General features: G+C 35.2%; 1 protein-coding gene across 4 annotated transcripts in view; it reads right to left on the bottom strand.

Moving 5' to 3' along the window:
- Positions 1 to 90: 90 nt before the first annotated feature.
- LOC121868384 (G-protein-signaling modulator 2-like) overlaps positions 91 to 18159 on the bottom strand; it is a 34271-nt gene continuing 16202 nt past the window's right edge. For 2 of the 4 annotated variants that reach the window (XM_042368943.1, XM_042368942.1), the window contains exons 6-13: positions 17081 to 17196; positions 15531 to 15795; positions 14939 to 15103; positions 12081 to 12212; positions 9344 to 9572; positions 8211 to 8246; positions 6939 to 7138; positions 91 to 6484 (exon numbers count right to left, since the gene is read on the bottom strand). In XM_042368943.1, coding sequence (XP_042224877.1) covers positions 6218 to 6484; positions 6939 to 7138; positions 8211 to 8246; positions 9344 to 9572; positions 12081 to 12212; positions 14939 to 15103; positions 15531 to 15795; positions 17081 to 17196 — 1410 coding nt within the window. In that variant the 3' untranslated portion in view covers positions 91 to 6217. The remainder of the gene's footprint in view (positions 6485 to 6938; positions 7139 to 8210; positions 8247 to 9343; positions 9573 to 12080; positions 12213 to 14938; positions 15104 to 15530; positions 15796 to 17080; positions 17197 to 18159) is intronic. The other 2 variants (XM_042368945.1, XM_042368944.1) reach the window with 2 other exon arrangements.

Raw genomic sequence — 18159 nt, 5'->3', positions numbered from 1 at the left:
TATACAATCACGGCAACACAAACTCATCTATCCACTGCATAGAGTAAGTGCAACTATTGTATTTTTGTTTGTTTTTATATAATTATTTACTGTTTTTATACATTTTGTACATTCGCTGGAAGATGCGGACATTCGGCTTTTTCAGACAGATGGTCCTCCTTTCAGGGTTCAGTGTATTTAGTTGAGACAAAATGAATGGAAAAGAGTTGCAAGTTAAAACACACATGGCTGATGTTGTTATTCAACTTATGAATGGCCTTGGTAGAAGTAAAGATATTGCCTTTCTTTTATTTGGGATTCACTGTGCAGCATTACTTGGTGACCTAACATATACTCAATACTCCCCCCCCCCTTTTTTTTTTACATGGTTTCTCCCTTTACCTCTCTCTTCCCGTTATGTAAACTAGCTGGAGCCCTCATTCTTTTTACAAACTATTTACAGTATTAGTGTAAACTATTAGTAAAAACAAGTGCAGATATTTTCACAAATACTGTACTGTACTTGGTTTTAGTTCTCGAGTTGGAGGCTTGAATTTTTTTAGAAGCTGTTGTTAATGCAACACCCATACCGAGTTAACTTTTCAACCAATAATTTTAAATACATTGTTGTGACTGTTTTATATCCATTTGGGGCACTATGAATTATAAAAATGATGTCAATAAATTATGAAAAGATTCATCCTCTAAAAAATTAAAAAAATAAAAATACCAGTGTCAAACAAGTTCTAACAAATGGCACGATCTGTGAGTCAGCTGGGGGAGGGGAGAGCAGTTTGCTCCCCCCCTATATACAGGAACTTACTCTTGCTCATGGCACATGACATCATTATTCCTCCCTCCTGCATTCATTCATGCTCCACTTATCCTCTGTTTGGTGCAAGTGAAGAGCTCTCTCTTAACGTGTCTGCATTCATACCATCTTTTTGTGAATCTGTACACAGTGGCAGACCACGCAATCCTGTGGTAATTGAAACTAAGCTTGAGATAATCAAGTAAACAATCATGAACAGGGGGAAAAGAGCAATGTAGGATTATGTACAGTATTTAGTTTATCTTTTTTTTTTTTTTATGTATAACACCTCTAATAATGTTACATGAACTGTGTAAAGTACAAAAATAAACTAAAACATAATAAACTTTGCTGCAAAATATACTGTAAATATAAAATAAAATTTTTTTTGTTGGTTTATTATATTATTCATTATACGAAAATTTTAAAACTGAATGGTTGTTAAGAAAATTAACACATTTGGATAACCTGTACACTCCATGAGTAAAAGGCACTACCTATTACAAGCCAGTTTGTGTGTGAGCACATATAGCATCAGACTTAACATTTACAGTACAGTAATGTGTAGCGCTGAACCCCCCCTCCCCCCGTGAAAAGTGAGATTTTGTGGGTAGCACAATACAGTATTGCCAGTATGATTTTGAGTTAATGGAATACAAGCTCTTTATTACCAGTAGTTGATTTCTGAAAATTTAATAATAATGCAGTTTCTAAAAAAATTACGGTATCTATTGCATTAATTGAGGGTTTGCTGTACAAGTATCCCGAGCGGTGCGAATGGGGATCCTTGAAAACCTTTCGGATATTGAATTTTCAGATAGTTAATAGCGTACTATTGAATGGGAAAAATATGGTTAGGTTCCCAAATGACAAGAAAACCTGATATTATGCCCAAAAATAATGAAATAGGTTCATGAACAACAAAAACCATACTATTATGCCCTAAGAAAGTTAATTCTGTTCATGAAACACAAAGTATTGTATTATAGTACATAACAAATTGCTAAACTAAATAAAACACTTATACTGTGTCCAGTTTGTACATTACCTTATGTGAGGCAGGTCGCTCGCGATCTTGCTAGGGCCTTCCAGCATTCATGACGTCACTATTTCAAGCTTTATTTAATTGAACATTGGTGGGGATGGCTAGTGTTGGTGGTGAAAAGTGACCCACGTGGTCACTTCGGACTATGTTGGTATATAATGGACCAAGTTCATTATTATTCCAGATATAACGACATTCAGCTTTATCAGACCAGCCTCCCACCCACCCCACATTAGTCCATTATATCGGGAACTTGCTGTAATGACACTTTCCATCATTGCCCTTCACTTTTAATTAAGCTCCACTATAGAGGCTACATGCCTTATCCCATACGACAGCACAATTCCAAAAGGCGTGGAGAATTATGATGTTATTTTTATCTATGACTCCAACATTTGACAGCAATTCATTCAACCACAACTACTAATCCACTCAATATCATTGATAAAACCTTCATTAACACCATTTTTCCATATCCCTTCAATGGAAAAACTTTCCAGAATAAATCTTTCTACTACAACATGTTTTTCCATGATCAAAGTATGAATTGCATACATTGCATGTTCAGAAGGTCTATGACAATATACAGTACTATGCATTACACTATTCCAGAATTTAACAGCATAAAAAAAAAATGGTGATTTTCTTACAAAAATGTAGTTTAATGTAACAGATTTTTATCATGAGGTTTAGTGATATCATTTTTAATAAACAAATACATGGGATGAATGCAAAATTTCCATATATTTTTTATAGTAAGTTAAAACCTGTGACGAAATTAAAATGCACATTTATAGATAATCACATTATTTGCTTCTGATATACATGGCTGTAAATGAGAAAATATATATAATGTATAAGAATATCACTATAATGATGCAAAAACTTTTTAACCCCTTCACAATGGGGACATCACCTTTAATTTTATATTTGGCAAAAGCCAAACAATTTTTTTCAGCACAGAGAGGATCCCATACACGAGTGGTTAATGGACAGTCCAAGGATTTTAAAGTATTGTACATCCAACCCTTTGTTTCCCATCCTAGGATTTGAGATTATTTTTTTAAGATTTTCCATTGGTAAGTTTAAAAGCAACGAAATTAGTTTTTATACTTGGGAAATTGTTAGCCTTGAAGTGTTTTCAATGTGTATCTCAGTACTGCATAACTAAGAATTTTTTCAAGTGTGTGTGTGTGTGTGTATACATTACAGTATTACACACATCTATACAGGTACAGTACAAGAAAATATTATTATGATTAATTTTCTTCCATTTGATTGAGTATCGACTGTATAGTTAACTGTTGTATACTGTAATTTTCTTTTAGTTTCCCGAATGGAAATGCCATTGCTCTATAGCTCTGATCCCATCACATGAGAAATACAGATATCCCTTGTTTAACAATGGGGTTGTGTTCCTGAAAACCCTAATGTTAAGCTAAAATATCACTAAACGAGGAATAACAACAAAGCACGGAGGGTGAACAACAGGTTCAAACAGCAGGGCAGTAAACAATGAGTACAGCTTTCCTACTACTACTACTAATAATAATAAATGAGTTTGTTATAAACAGTTTCGAATTTAAAAGATTGATTTATTAACATGAAACTTCTATATAAGCAATGTGGTTCAGAGTTAAATGATTTAGTGGGGAAAGGTGAGCCTACTTTCAACAAATTTCAAATTGCTTATGTCAAAAATGAACAAAATTGCTATGATAAACAATAAAATGCAAACATAGCACATCATAAATACAATAACACCATCCTCTGGGCAATGTAACACAGCTCGGCTGGGCAGTAACCCAGCTGACTCTTAAGACGTGTGTGTGTGTGTGTGTGTGTGCGTGCGCCGTGACGTCACATTGGGGGATGGAGTGCAGGAGGGTGGCGAGTCAGCACTGCAGTTACACCCCACTGCCTCCAGGAGGTCATACATGTATTCACTTCCCACACATACACACCCATGCTTTTCATTTGCCTTATTTTATAGTTTTACATTTTCGTTATTTCTAAGCCATAACATGTAACAATGGCAACATTCCATCTCACAGGCCACCTCGTCCCCAGTTTTTTCCCATTTCCAGTGAGTCAAGCTATTACTAAACCAAATTTTCAACTGATGTGAAGTGAGAAAAGGTGTAAATTTTTTTATCGCTTAACTGTATTAACGTTAAGTGAATTAGTGCTAAACGAGGGATATCTGTATTGTCTAACAGCTGACTGAGAAATGGACAAACATTTTCCACACACAACTTTAGAGGAAAATGCCTATCATTTAGTAAACCTTGTTAATAACTGCATATAACATATTACACAAACTTGCTGAATATTGAAACTGTATTAATTATGAAAGATGTTGTCATATGTTGACTTTTTGGGTACTTTTGCTTGTTAGGTTAAATACTATGGTAATTTTAAACGAAGTATATTACTGTATGTACTGCCCCCTTCACTAGTGCATTTACAAGGGCTCGTCATATAAACATTCCACAAATCATTATCTCTGAGATATTTGTTTTAATATGTTTACTATTGCAAGTTTCTTTCTGTTGAATGTAAACAAACACAGGGCTGCCACATTGCACAAAACCTAACGACCCCCTGTAAATGCATTAGTGAAGGGGACTGTACATTACTTAGGGGAAATAAACTTCTGAGTTCCCTGACCAATACCAAAGACATCTGGAATTAATAAACTTCACACCCAGCACTCGTTTCTGAGCACTAATATGGAGTCCCATAAATACAGTAACAGATTAGCGACTGCATTCACACTTGATCATACCTAATTTTTAGCATTAACTTTCACAACAGAATAAATGTGATTAAGTACTGTACATACAGAAACACAATTTATCATTTGCAAATTTCTTTTTACAACAGGTTAACTTAATAGCCTATTGAATACAGCACTGACACCAGTCAAGAGGCTTCATATTATATCATCTTGTTTATCCAGAGTACAAAATAAACTTGAAAGGTGCCACTAGTGAGCACACAGACATATAAAAGTGCCACTAATGAGCAGGTATATAAGAATGAAGTAAATCAGGTCACAAAGTGCTAACTTGCACATGGTTGGCAAGAGTACAATATATTCACAAGAGATGCTCATCACAGAATTATAGAATACACACAGAGACTTTAAGGTGGCATGCACACATGTACAATGGAAGAGCACAGATATATAAATATGATATGCTACAGGAGAACACAATTCTCAGTACTTCATCACTGACAAACCACAGTGACTGGAGATTACTGCTCCTTATTTTGCCTTTAATAACCATTATTATCTGGAAACCTTTGGAAATGGTCAAAGCCATTATGCAACCAACAATATTTCAATATATCCAGTCTTACACCCTGGCTCAAACTCATACATTCACACTGAGAGTACCCGCCAGTTTATACACAATTTACACTTATAGTATACATAACACTTTCTTACAGTTCCCCTAAATTTTGAGAAAATCTATTCATGTTGCAATTTCATATTTCTTAAATGTCAATTGTAATGACTTATAAAATAGCAAGTTGAACCTTACGGTTACAGTGAAATAAAAATTATGTTTTCTGCTAAAGTAGCATGACTCTTATATACTGTATATACAACTACAAGTTCACAAACTTGGGAGCCCTGAAATTATGTTTGGTGCTCATATACTACAAGGGATTGTCATGTGCACCTCTGAGGGCTAAGAATTCAATGTACTCCATATGTATCATTCTGAATTTTAAGCCCTATATATATATCACATAACATCCCAATAAAAAAAATAAAAATAAATTTAATTATTTTTCACAAAATAAATATTCATTATTGCTTAACTGGGTTATATGCCATATTATAGGTTTGTTACATGTATAATGACAAGTCAAATATGAGGAGCTCTGGACCATAACCTGCTAAAAGCCATATAACGCTGAAACATGTTATGTATTGCATTGTATTCCTCAATCTCTCCTCTGTTTCCTGGGTAAGTCAGAGAGCCAATTGAGAACATGTACATGTGGGTGACAGTCCTCTGAAAAGACTATTGTATGTCACAAATTCCTACCTGAGCATTTTCCTCCATTTTCTGCATTGGCACTTAACATTTTGGTCTGGAGCTCCTCATACATGATCTATCTAAGCCTAAGATTTTTTTATATCTGATATTAACCATAAGAAGGCTTAAATATTTTTGTAATGCATACAGCATATCCTGTATATAGTCCAATGGGGTAAAAATTAAGTATAAAATTGGATGAGCTAGAAATAGCATGAACTCTTAATGAAACCCACCATACACAGATATGCACCATTATAAATGAATCTCAGCCCATAACATGGAAGAAACATTTTACTATATGTTACTTCAAGCTACTTATCTCTTTTATTTTCTTCCTTTCACCAATCTACTAACTAGTCCATCTTTTGCCCCTGTAGACTGTGCACTATTGGGTGGTTCTTCTTCATCAGCAGTTGGGTGTGCACTATTTCGAGTGGCCTCCAGGGGCATGGTAGAGCGCTGATCTTCTAAACGACCAGACTGAAATCGCATTATTAGAGAGAAGAAATCATCATCAGGCACAGTAGGAGCTGACTGAGTAAGGGAAGCTTCATTTGGAAGGGAACTGCGTTGATCCTCAATACGGGAACCCTGCAAAATAATTATTAGTTGGTTGTGATATTCCCTAAAATATTTAATATACTTTAAAACAGCTCAAGTTTACCAGGAAATAATAACTATACAATAGTGAAAATGTTAATACACTGAAAGTGTGTTCAGTCTATTTAGACACACTTGTGTATTACTGGGATGTATTTCAGAACTTAACTGTATAATACAAATACAGGTACAGTAGCTAATAAACTAAATCAGCTATACTGTGTAAGAAAGAACTACCCGGTACTGCAATGTTAAATATAGCTTGATAGTTTGCACTGTAGCAAAAACAGGGAATTAGAAGACAGTCAGCTACTTACAATTCCTGAAGTCAATTTAAACCACAGCTCTTATAAGATACACAATCTACAGTTTGTTAATAATATTTTAAGAATGGATACAAAATAACTTGCAAAAACACTAAGACAAACCTCTTTTATGCCCTTACCTGACATCTCATAAGCATGTCAAAGAAATTGTCATCTGGGAGAGGTGTTGAATCACTGGCGGCTACAGACAATCGTTGAAGGATGGCATGTTGGTTATTCAAACCTGGTAACTGAGGTAATGATGCTCTCTGTTCATCCATTCGTCGACTTTGCATGCCTGCAATACTCTCCATCAGTTCTTCCAAAACTCCACAATTATCTGGGAAAAACAGCATTATTAAATTTAAGAGCAGCTTTCTATAAAAAAAATAACCTTTGTTTTTATAATCAAAATTCTGAATTTCATCATGAAAAAATAATTGAAATTTTAGAAGAAAAAAATTATGAATTCTAAAAATTAATTATCAATACCAGTAGCTCAACTTGCATAACAATTTTAACTACAGGTATCCCCCACATTACAGAAACTCAGGTTGCAGAAATTTGACCATACAGATATATAATTTGTAAATTATGACCACTAAATTGGGATACAAACCATAAATTATACCTTACGGAAATGGGGAAAATGTTCAAATTTTCAACAGAAAAATCGTGGTGTAGAGAAAAAAAAATCAGACATAATTTATTTGGTGCAGATTTCTTGGTGTTTGCTACAACCAAGAGTGGGTACGCAGACTACCCACGCCGTTGGACTCAGTTTGTTTATATATCCCAGTGTGTACGCTTGATATCTCAACCCTAGCTCTTAAATTTAACACTTATTCAAGACTGCCCAATGTATTACCCTTATTCAAGATGGGTGGAAAGAGGCCATTAAGTCAAGTGAAAGCAGTGGTGCTAAAAGATCCCTTAAATGAATTACGGTGGATATAAAACTTGATGTTTTATGTAGTTTGGTGTGGGAGAAAAACTTTGCCAGGTTTCAAAAACATTAGGGCTTGCTATGTCTTCCAATAACTACCATTGTATCACCTCACCTCATGCAGCACTCAAACATCGTTTGTAGCAAGTTAAATTCAAGTCTTTTGTATATTTATTATTATATTATATCATAAAATAATTAATCAATGTGTATGTGTTTAAAAAGGTTTAGATTCATTCATAATTGTGCTTGTATTACTTCTCTTTGCCAAAAAATTTTTTTTAGGAACGTGCATCCAATTATACAATGGAAGTCAATGGGAAAATGGGGTTCACATTACGGAATTTCACGTTATGGTCAACTTTTCACGGACACATCCCTTCCGTAACCCGGGGGATTACTGTACTGCATTCTAAACATTCCAATTACAATACATTCCAATTTATCCTCATGCTATACAGCTTACCATGTTTTATTTCGGGTTGAGGAGGAAGTTCCATTCCTGAAGGAAGCATTAATTAAGCAAAACAATGTTAAATTTAATTTATAAAGTTTAAAAATTTTCTATTAATTTAACAGGAGATTTGTAGCTGTACAGTAAACCATTCAAGTGAAGATAAAGAAACATACTGATCATCAACTGAAAAAGCTATAACCCAGAGACAGTCCAGGTCAAAGAGGCAGAACTTTACAGAGGACACAAATTTAAAAATTAAAATGGGTTGTAGATGAATGAATATGGGATGGCTATAACTGTGTAAATGTGCAACCCACTGAACTATGTTAATGCAGAGGAGAAACAATATTTCGGACAAATCAACTAAATGATGGTCATGACAGAATGTGGCATGAGTGTTAACTATGGAGAAGCTTTTTTCTAACTCTTAAATGTCCTTACCCACTACAGTGTGTGGTGACCTGAACCTTTCAGGTAATTTTCTGCTATACAGTAATGCAGGTTGGCTGGAAGTAAGAGCAATTACACTCACATTCTCCCTTCATTCGTTATCGTTCAGCCATTTTTACTGCAGTGATAGATCCATCTGTTTCACACAACCTATCATTACCTATAAGCAACACACTTTTCCCAAACATCACTCAGCACTTGGCTCCACGCACGCACACACACATGCACACACACACACACACACACACTGCTGCTGCTACTTAAATATCTTACAGCTTGGACATCCTGTACCTCATTTTCCCAACACATTCTTGGTCTTCCCCTTTCTCTAGGACTAACCACCTCTGAATTTGTAAAGTGTACAATACTCTTTATACCAAATGTGTCCATTCCACCTTAGTAGATAGACCCTGACCTGCTCTCTGCCAAACAATTCTTTCACTTCCACATTTCCTTATTTTTGTATTTCATATTGTCTGTAACCTATTCACCCCTGATATTGCTCCAAATAATAATTCATGAAATTTATTTGAAAATAAACTTTAAATAATTTCTTCCATGAATTTTAGTTACAGTATCCTAAGTTCAGAAAAAGAGAATGTAGCATAATTTGGAATAACAGCTGCATAGTTAGCAATGTTCAAAATAGAAATATGTAAAATGAACAGGCCATGCAACAACAGTAAACTCACTTGCACCACTATCAGATGGGGTGGTTGTGCCATTTGTAGATCCATTAGATGAAAGGGATCCTCCTTCCCTGTGGGTAGGCACCTGCTGCTGGGCTTGCTCTGGCTGATTCTCTTTGTTACTATCAATAGACAGTGTACACCGTTGGTCATCCATCCGTTTACTTTGGAACCTGGACAGAAGCTCAAAGAAACTCTCATCGTCCATGCTAGATTCTTCATTCACCGATGTCTGGCAACACAGAAACATTTTTGTTGAAGAGAATTATGTGTAATTTATTTTTCAATTTGGTACCAATGATGGGTGACCCAAAATAATTTCTACAAATAAATAAAATATAATTAAGAAAAATGTTTTTAGTACTGTATACTATGATAAATCATAAACAAGCAATTAGGAGATATGTAGAACTTATGTACAGTACAGTATTATGAAAATGGTTCCTTTAATTAAAAGCACAGGGCATTTATTTTGAAGAAAAGCAAATATTTCATCAGCAGTAAGTCTTAGATCAGAAAATTAAACGAAATATAAAGCCTGAAAAATATACTCAAACGATCAGTAGAGTGACATCTCCAACATAAGGCTCTGACCTATGATGTGATGACTACCAAAATTTATAGTAGTTTTTTCTCTACCAATGGAGGTTTTATGTTTAGTTTAAAGTTTTATTGACAAGCCTTAATACAGAAACGAAGTTATTGTTCTAACAATTTTATACCCATGGATGAATGAATAACATGAATACCTTCAGCATTTGGTCGAGGGGATAAAAAAAAAAAATATTTTAATTCTCAGTAGTAAAATATGAACAAATTAAAAGACGAGCAACATTTGAGTCCGTGTTCTTTAAAGAAATTCTTTGCTCGGTTTTACACACTTGTTCAAAGTGAAATCCTCTCATCACACACTTTTTATTATCCTTACATATTTCTTTAATGGCACTAACACTAGTTTTGCTGTCATATATTTTCTTTCCTTCTCGTCATGATTGTCATCCGTTAATCATATATTTATTTATATATTTTTTCTGTCATTCAGTTATTTGGTCCTAAGACTCACCCACTTATACTTAATATTTTATAAAGTATTTCTGCTCATAAATCAAAATTTTTCTTGAAAATACAGTACACTAAAAACAGTCATAACAATACAGTAACAGACCCAGGAGGCACAGCAGCAAGATTTGTAAAGCTGTTGTTGAGGTCATCAAAATCCATGTAAATATGCTTTGCTAGATGAGATGAGACTCACTAATTTGACCAGTGATCAGTAACACAAGAGTAGCCCAATATCACTATGGTGTTGCAATGTCTGAACATATCCCTCCCTACTCCACTTACATGATGTGTTAGGAGCAATAATGTACACCATCTCTTTATTGGAGCAATTTTAGTTTAGAATCAAGACCGTCACTAAACTAGAACATTTAATCTTATTGTCCATTAATTTCAATATGGGTGTATAATCACATGATTTTAGGTATTGATATCACCTCAGTGACCCAGAAAAACTTGATGTTTTTGAGTGAACAATAACTGTACCTTCCTAATATTCTCTGGATACAAATTTTCCCGCCAATTCCATGCTTATTCTTTCTTTAAAAATTAGAAGACTATACAGAACCATATAATTTTATATAAAAAAAATTATAAAATTTTTTAATTGGAGATGGTTATATTTCTAGCTATTTCATATTCAGTTAACATGTAGGATATTTATAATGTACTGAACTGTGATGGAACAGGAAATATTTACTTTTTGGAGCCATATGATATAGTTACTGTAATTCGATATTATTTATCATATGCACATATGTGATATTTTAATTTTATTTTTGTTTTAAAAAATACTGGAAGTACAAACTGGTGAGGTGTGACTATGTGTTATGATAACACTGATATTGTGCCAGCGAAATAACATTAATAACAGGAAATGTAATGCCTACCTGAAGTTGATATCAGGGGCTTCCTGATTTCTTTGCAGAAAACATAATATGTTGAAATTTTATTAAAATTTATTCACAGATCACCTATTTTCTAAAACAACATAGGGAGTACAGGTATATCTCAGAATCCCTCTAGAACCAAGCCTGTGCACAGATGAGATCCTGGGAGATACAGTACTGTACTGCCTCATCCCAGTAACGCTTGTGGCTCTGGAGCTGATCTCCACATATAAATACCCAAACTTAGGGAGAGTTAAATTATCAGATAACCTCAATATTGACTAGTCTCACATAACTGAAACAGACATTACCTGCTTTGCATCAAAAGAATAAGACTATATGAAAAGAATAAAGGTGGCATCAGCATAATACACTACAAGCAATACGATATAAGGAGACAGGAAAAGTAATGAAAGTGATCAAACGTTTTTCCAAATGTGATACATATGAAGTGTAATAAATTGGATTCATACTAACTAAATAGAACATATGCACTCTACATACAAGGAAAAAAGGTAATCTAAAGCATTATTTTGGATTCACTGAATATAAAAATATTTCAAGAGTCTACTGATGTAAACTCATTTGGGAAGCTAAATTGTATGGTTATAATACAACACTACTGAAGACTTTTAGATATCTACCACATAAAGTGGTTTAAAGGCTACTATTACATAACACCCACATGATATCTACAGTATATCACATAAATTTATAGCTAATGTTAAATCAATTGAATGTAAATGATGGGTGTTCTGTAAAGTTACTAGATGAAAAGAGTGGACACGCACATTTTTATCAGCATGAGAACTAGTGTTGAAGGAGGGGCCATTTACGGGATGGGAGTCATCAGAGGACAGTGAGCCAATACCAGCATCTTCACTCTGGTATTTCCGAAGTACGCCTTTAGCATCGGGCGTCATCTGAAATGTCCGCAAGGACTCCCTTAAATATTTTATTGAAAATACTTCCCAGAGCAACCCACTATTCAGTAGTGTAACCTGAAGTCACAGCGATGATGCCAAAATACTGTACAGACTTTTTAAGCACGAACAGGCAGGCTTGCAGTAAATGACAAATTTCACCTATAATATATTTACTTAGTAGGCAGTAATGTCAAATTAAATGCAATACTATTGAAGGAAAATAAGAAATTATATTTGTTCATACCAAAAAGAAAATATTATGATAGCTACAAATAATGCCCAGACTCACAATTTCTAAACATATACTAACTGAAGCAACATATAAAAAACAATACAGACTAAACACTGAAATTCTATAAATGAAGATTGATCACATTAAAGATGAATGAATAAATATTAATTGTCCATTTAAATTTCAAAATATACTTTGTTCATACAAACACTGAATTTATTATACTGTATATAAAATACAGTAAAACAAAGATTTTCTAACTTAAAGATTTCACAGAATAAGTTCTGAGCTTTTTAATGTATTGTAGAATTTTCAGTACAGTAATGAAATGTACAAAGTAACACAACTCGGTCCATGACCGATGGGTCACTGATAAGTTACTTTTTTTTTTCTTCAAATAAATGGTGCATGAAGATATCAAACAAGTGTCAATGTCAAATCTCTTCACCAAAGCATCCCCTTGCCATAGTCTGAATATACTCGAATCAGAACGTATTGAAATGTTGGTGGTCATACAGTGTAGAAAAATTCAGGCAAAGAATTCCACAGAGTTAATTCGAGGTGTTGAGTTAGAAGATATATTGACAACAAAGGTTTGGATCCTCCTATATGCCCTCATATGCCACAGAGGTGGGTGTAAGGTGAGGACATTATTGTGTATAATTAACTGTTTGTAAACTTTGTGGCCAACCCGACTCTCACACCCTCTCTCACTACATCCTCACTTGCCCTATGACCTCCTCCTATAGGTCCCCAGCCGTTACCAACACCTCTTCCCTCCCAGACCAGATATCCCTCCTCCTAGTCACAGGCCTGGCATTTGACAATATTAGGGACCTGCCACACTTTGCCATAAACAGATAAAATGTACCGGGAACTTTCCCCCCACACACTCATCATTCTCTCACTTTATGTAACTTGACAGAACCTATGACCCTTCAGGCTTTTACGCCCTTAATGTACGAGTCATAAAGGCAAGTATGAACTTTTCATACTTCCCTGTTGGGCGCTGTAAACGCTTCTGCGCTTCACCTTGCACAGGATGTAAGGGGGTGCCCAATAAACTAGCCCCCTCGGGGTCAAATCTGAATCTGTGTATAATTAGTCAGAACAGTGGCCGAGGAAATGTTTATAGAAAAAGGAAAATTATGAGATATTCCTGTAAATGTGCACTGGCTACTTGCCACAATATACAAAACCATAAACAATATTTTTAGTTAATCTGCCTTGCACCCTTGAGGGCAGGAAAAATGACACACCAAATAATAAGCCTTAAGTAAATAGGGAAGCAGTGTGGCCAACAATACATTTGATTGCCTTTATTCACAACTGTAAAGTTAGATATTCATTCACAGCTGGGTGGACTGGAGGTGAATCAACAACCCTTAGGGAAGGAGGTGGGCTCTGTAGCCATTCGGCTGTCACACCCTCTTTGGATAAGTTACTTATCCATTACACACCCTGTACTCTATTCTCAATTACATGGAATGAGTACTGCACACAGCTTGAAAATATTATACATGTACCTCTTCCCACCTCAATATAAGAGAAGATATGATAGGGGGATAAAGTGGTGCAAAACAAATGCAGAACATAGACAGAAAAAAGCTTAAGACAACTAGTCAAAATACTTAACACAAATAGATCCAAAGACCAGTCAATCTTTGCATCTGTTTGTCACACCCCAACGGCCATTTGTGTCTGCCACACCAAGATGATGTGGGGTGGACAAGTTCCTTGTGAAACACCAGTACCACTAGTGGCCCACTCACTTTTACATCTCCTTGTGTTAGGTCAGGCAGTTACTGTACATGCCCCACTTGGGGTATACACCTACTCAAGATTTTGAACATGTTAGAGACAAATTATGTCTACCTGTACATTCATATACAGTACTGTAATACTTTTAGGAGTATAAAAAAAAAAAAAAATAAATAAATAAAATTATATGCCAACTGATCAAAGAGAATCCCAAGTGGATGATATTTTAGGAAATAATCATGTAAGTTAAGAAGAACCATAATACTATACTGCAATGAGAATGGTCGGTGTAGCAGTTGCACCTATATTAATGTGTATACAGTACTCAAGAATCAATTACAGTATGATAATTCTGCAAATTGGATTTATGAGATTCAATAAGTTTTCTAGGCGGAATGTTGTAGTAGATAATTGCTGCCTCAAAAGCATCAAAGACATCTGTGTACTTCAAGGTAATACCTTAGAATAGATGTGTTATTAGTAATTACAAATAAATGTGATGTATGTCATTCACTTCATCACACTACAGACTTCCACAGAAACTTCCCAAGCTTACTAAGGGTGGATGCTGGAGTAAGTGAAGCTATCACATCATTACAGTTCCAAAGAGCATCAAACTACAGTAGAGTCAAAATAAGTAATTTCAATATTCAATACAAAGAAGATAATCAAACAGAATGTCCATGCTCAGCAAACTCATCAAAATTAACTTAATGAACTACAGAACTACCTTGAGAAGATCCATATTTTCCATAGACTTCCTCCGAGTTCTTGATTTGGCATCTTCAGCAGATTCAGAAGACTCTGAATCAATTGGAGTAGGAGGAAGCCCGAGAACTTTTCGTATGTCACTGAGGTTCATCTGTGCTGCTGCTTGACCTGTCTTGTCTCCAATCTGTTGGTTGTTGATATGAAATTTTCTTGAATAATTGTACAATACAATGTTCAATAGTTTTAAAAAGATGTGTATTAAATTTTATTTAGTTGATTTATTCAAAAGTGTTAAGAAGAATCCCCATAATTTCATGAACATCTTCATATGAAAAGTAAAGTTTACTTGTGTATCATCCAGCGAAGTAAGAATATACCTTTAGTTGTAGAAGGCAAAACAGAATTTTTAAGGGTGATTCGTAATTCAAGCAGGAATCATCTTGTGAGAGCAAGCAAGAGATAAGCAATCTGTGATATGACCTTCAAAACAAACAAAGTGAACTGCGCAACTTTAAATATCAGAAAGTCACAAAAATGGTAAAATAAAAATGTACAGTACTGTGTGTGCATTACAGATTTATGGAAACAATTAATACCACAAGACTTCTCACCTCTTTAGAAATTTCTAAATGTCTAGTAGCATAATGAAGAGCCTTCTCATTATTATTTGTGGCCGAGTATGCATTTCCCAAACTCCAACATGCCCGTCCTTCCCCGACTTTATCTGTCAATTCCTCTGCTATAGCTAAATGTCGTAGGTGATAGTGGATGGCCATAGGATAGTCTCGCAAAAGTGTATATGTGTTACCAAGAGAGTAGCATGCCTGGGCTTCTACGGCACGATCACCGAGTTCCTGGGCCAACTGTAAGGTTTTTCTGTAAAGATATAATAGTCATGATTTTCAGTGAGTTAAACACATGGTTTTTTTTAAAGAACAAACAAAATTACCATAATTTATATGGGAAATAATGTATACCTGGTTCCAACTCTCTACTTGTGGTCCACCAATTATTTTATCCCTTTTCCATACACTATTCCTATTTCATTTCTATCACTCTTTCTAGTCTTTTCCCACTTACTGTAGAGGGCTGGAATTTGCATACATACATATTCTCCACCAGGAGAGATGTCACCTAAAGCAGGGGCATAAGTGTCAATCTGACGTTTTGAGATATCAGCAATTTTGGGGGATTTGTAGCCCTGTGTGGAATAGGGAAATTATTTTTCAAGAGAACCGAAAATAGAAAATAGAAAAACCATCATCTCAAATTAGCACTTATGTCCCTGCTTTAAGTGATGCCTCATTTGTCAGACATTCATTTTTACTGTCATACCTACGATGGTACTCCCCTCTACAACAATGCTCCAAATATCCATCTGGTATATCCCTGTTGCTATACACAATCCAGTAACACCCATCAGCAACTGTGACCATGTTCTCTGCACACTCAAACACACCGCTGCTGCTTCCTGGATGTCTGTCTATCCCAGTCAATTTTAATGCATCTTTCTATCTCCTTCTTGGTCTTTTACACACACTCTCTCTCTCCTTCCATCCATCCCTGGTTCATACACTCATTTTACAGATCATTCACTTCTCATACTCTCACTGTGTCCACAAAACCTGAGCCAAACTTGATCAGCTCTTTATTCGACACATCCCCCTCCTCCTCATTTATACTCCCTACCTCTTATTCACCTTAAATATGCCATTTCTTTTGCTTCTAATTTGCTCCTTTCTCTTACATCCAGCTCAATGATACCCCTATGCATCTACCATTTCGACTCCTTTAATGTGGTTGTGTCTCCTGGAGTTTCTCAATCTATAGTACTTTTTATCTTCTTTCCTCTGGCCAATATTTGATTCATCACTAAGTGTTCCATTTGCCAACACAACCACGCCACAATATCTGAAACTCTTCACTTCTCCCATTCTATTCACAATCAAGCTAATAGTCTTCTTTTCCATCTCTACTTATTTTCATCACTTTCCTTTCCTTCATATTCACGATTAACTTACTCCAAGTACTCACTATTTCAAATTTATTCACTAACATTTATAACTTTACTCCTATAATGCCCACAGGAACAGTGTCATCTACAAACAGAATCGCCTTCAATATTCACATTTACTCTGTACAATGAAAACGTAACACTCACTTATAGTGTTCAGCCGCTGTTTCAAACTCTCCAAGAAATATGTGAGCATTCCCTAAGTTACTGTGTGCTCTTCTCTCTGCTGCTTTATCTCCAAATTCCTTTGCAATGGCTAATCTCTGAAGGAATAAATAATTACTCACAGAATTTCATAAATCAGAAGGAACTCAACCAAAAAATACTTTATGAGGTAACATTATTTCATTTATACAGTACTGATAATATACTGTATTGTATGTTGGAAAAATATGAAAAACTCTGAAATTTATATACTGTGCTGTACTTCACAAACATCTGTTCAGCTACATCATACAGTACTTTGAAATTAATTATCTTCTCTTTCAGTTATTCAACCTTATGTAAGGAAAACAGTACCTGACTACTTCACAGAAATTTTTTTTAGAATGAAAATCATGACATTACTAACTCTACACTAAAACTTTGCTCTTAAATGCTATGGATCACATACTACTGAGAGGACAATACTGACCCCATGGTTCTGCTTTCCATACTACTGAAATGGTTATATGGGTTATACAGTATTAACCCTTTTGCTGGCCGCTTGTGCGGTCCAAATCTCACCCATAAACAGGCTGATAACGCAGCCAATCTTACCCGTAGACCGGCCGATGATGCAATAAACGTCATCCAAAATGCATAGATTTGTACATTGAATTTATTATTCCTTTGTGAGTAAAATAATGCAGTTATTTTCTTCTTTTTATTGAGTTAAAAATAAAAACTATATGACTCGGTGACAAAAGAAGAAAGTACTTTTATAAAATATATGGGATGGCTGAAAATGAGTGTGGAACGATAATACTTTATGTTACGCGCTGGATCCCCACCCGAGTGGTCTAGCCAGTATGAGTGCTCACTGCTCAGGGTCAAGGGAGACATCTCGCCCCTCACGGCCCATGTAGTGATGCAAATACCTGTAGTGTCATCAGCTGGCGAAAGGGTTAATATACTGTACTGCTTACATGTATCATCAGAGTTTATAAGTGATAACCATGACACTCATGACATTATGTCAACACTTTAGATGTAGCATATAATAGTTCTTGGAATGTTTCACTATT

The sequence above is a fragment of the Homarus americanus genome, unplaced genomic scaffold, assembly GCF_018991925.1.
Source record: "Homarus americanus isolate GMGI-L3 unplaced genomic scaffold, GMGI_Hamer_2.0 scaffold19318, whole genome shotgun sequence".
NCBI lineage: Eukaryota > Metazoa > Arthropoda > Malacostraca > Decapoda > Nephropidae > Homarus > Homarus americanus.
This window is presented reverse-complemented; position numbering and strand designations above follow the sequence as displayed.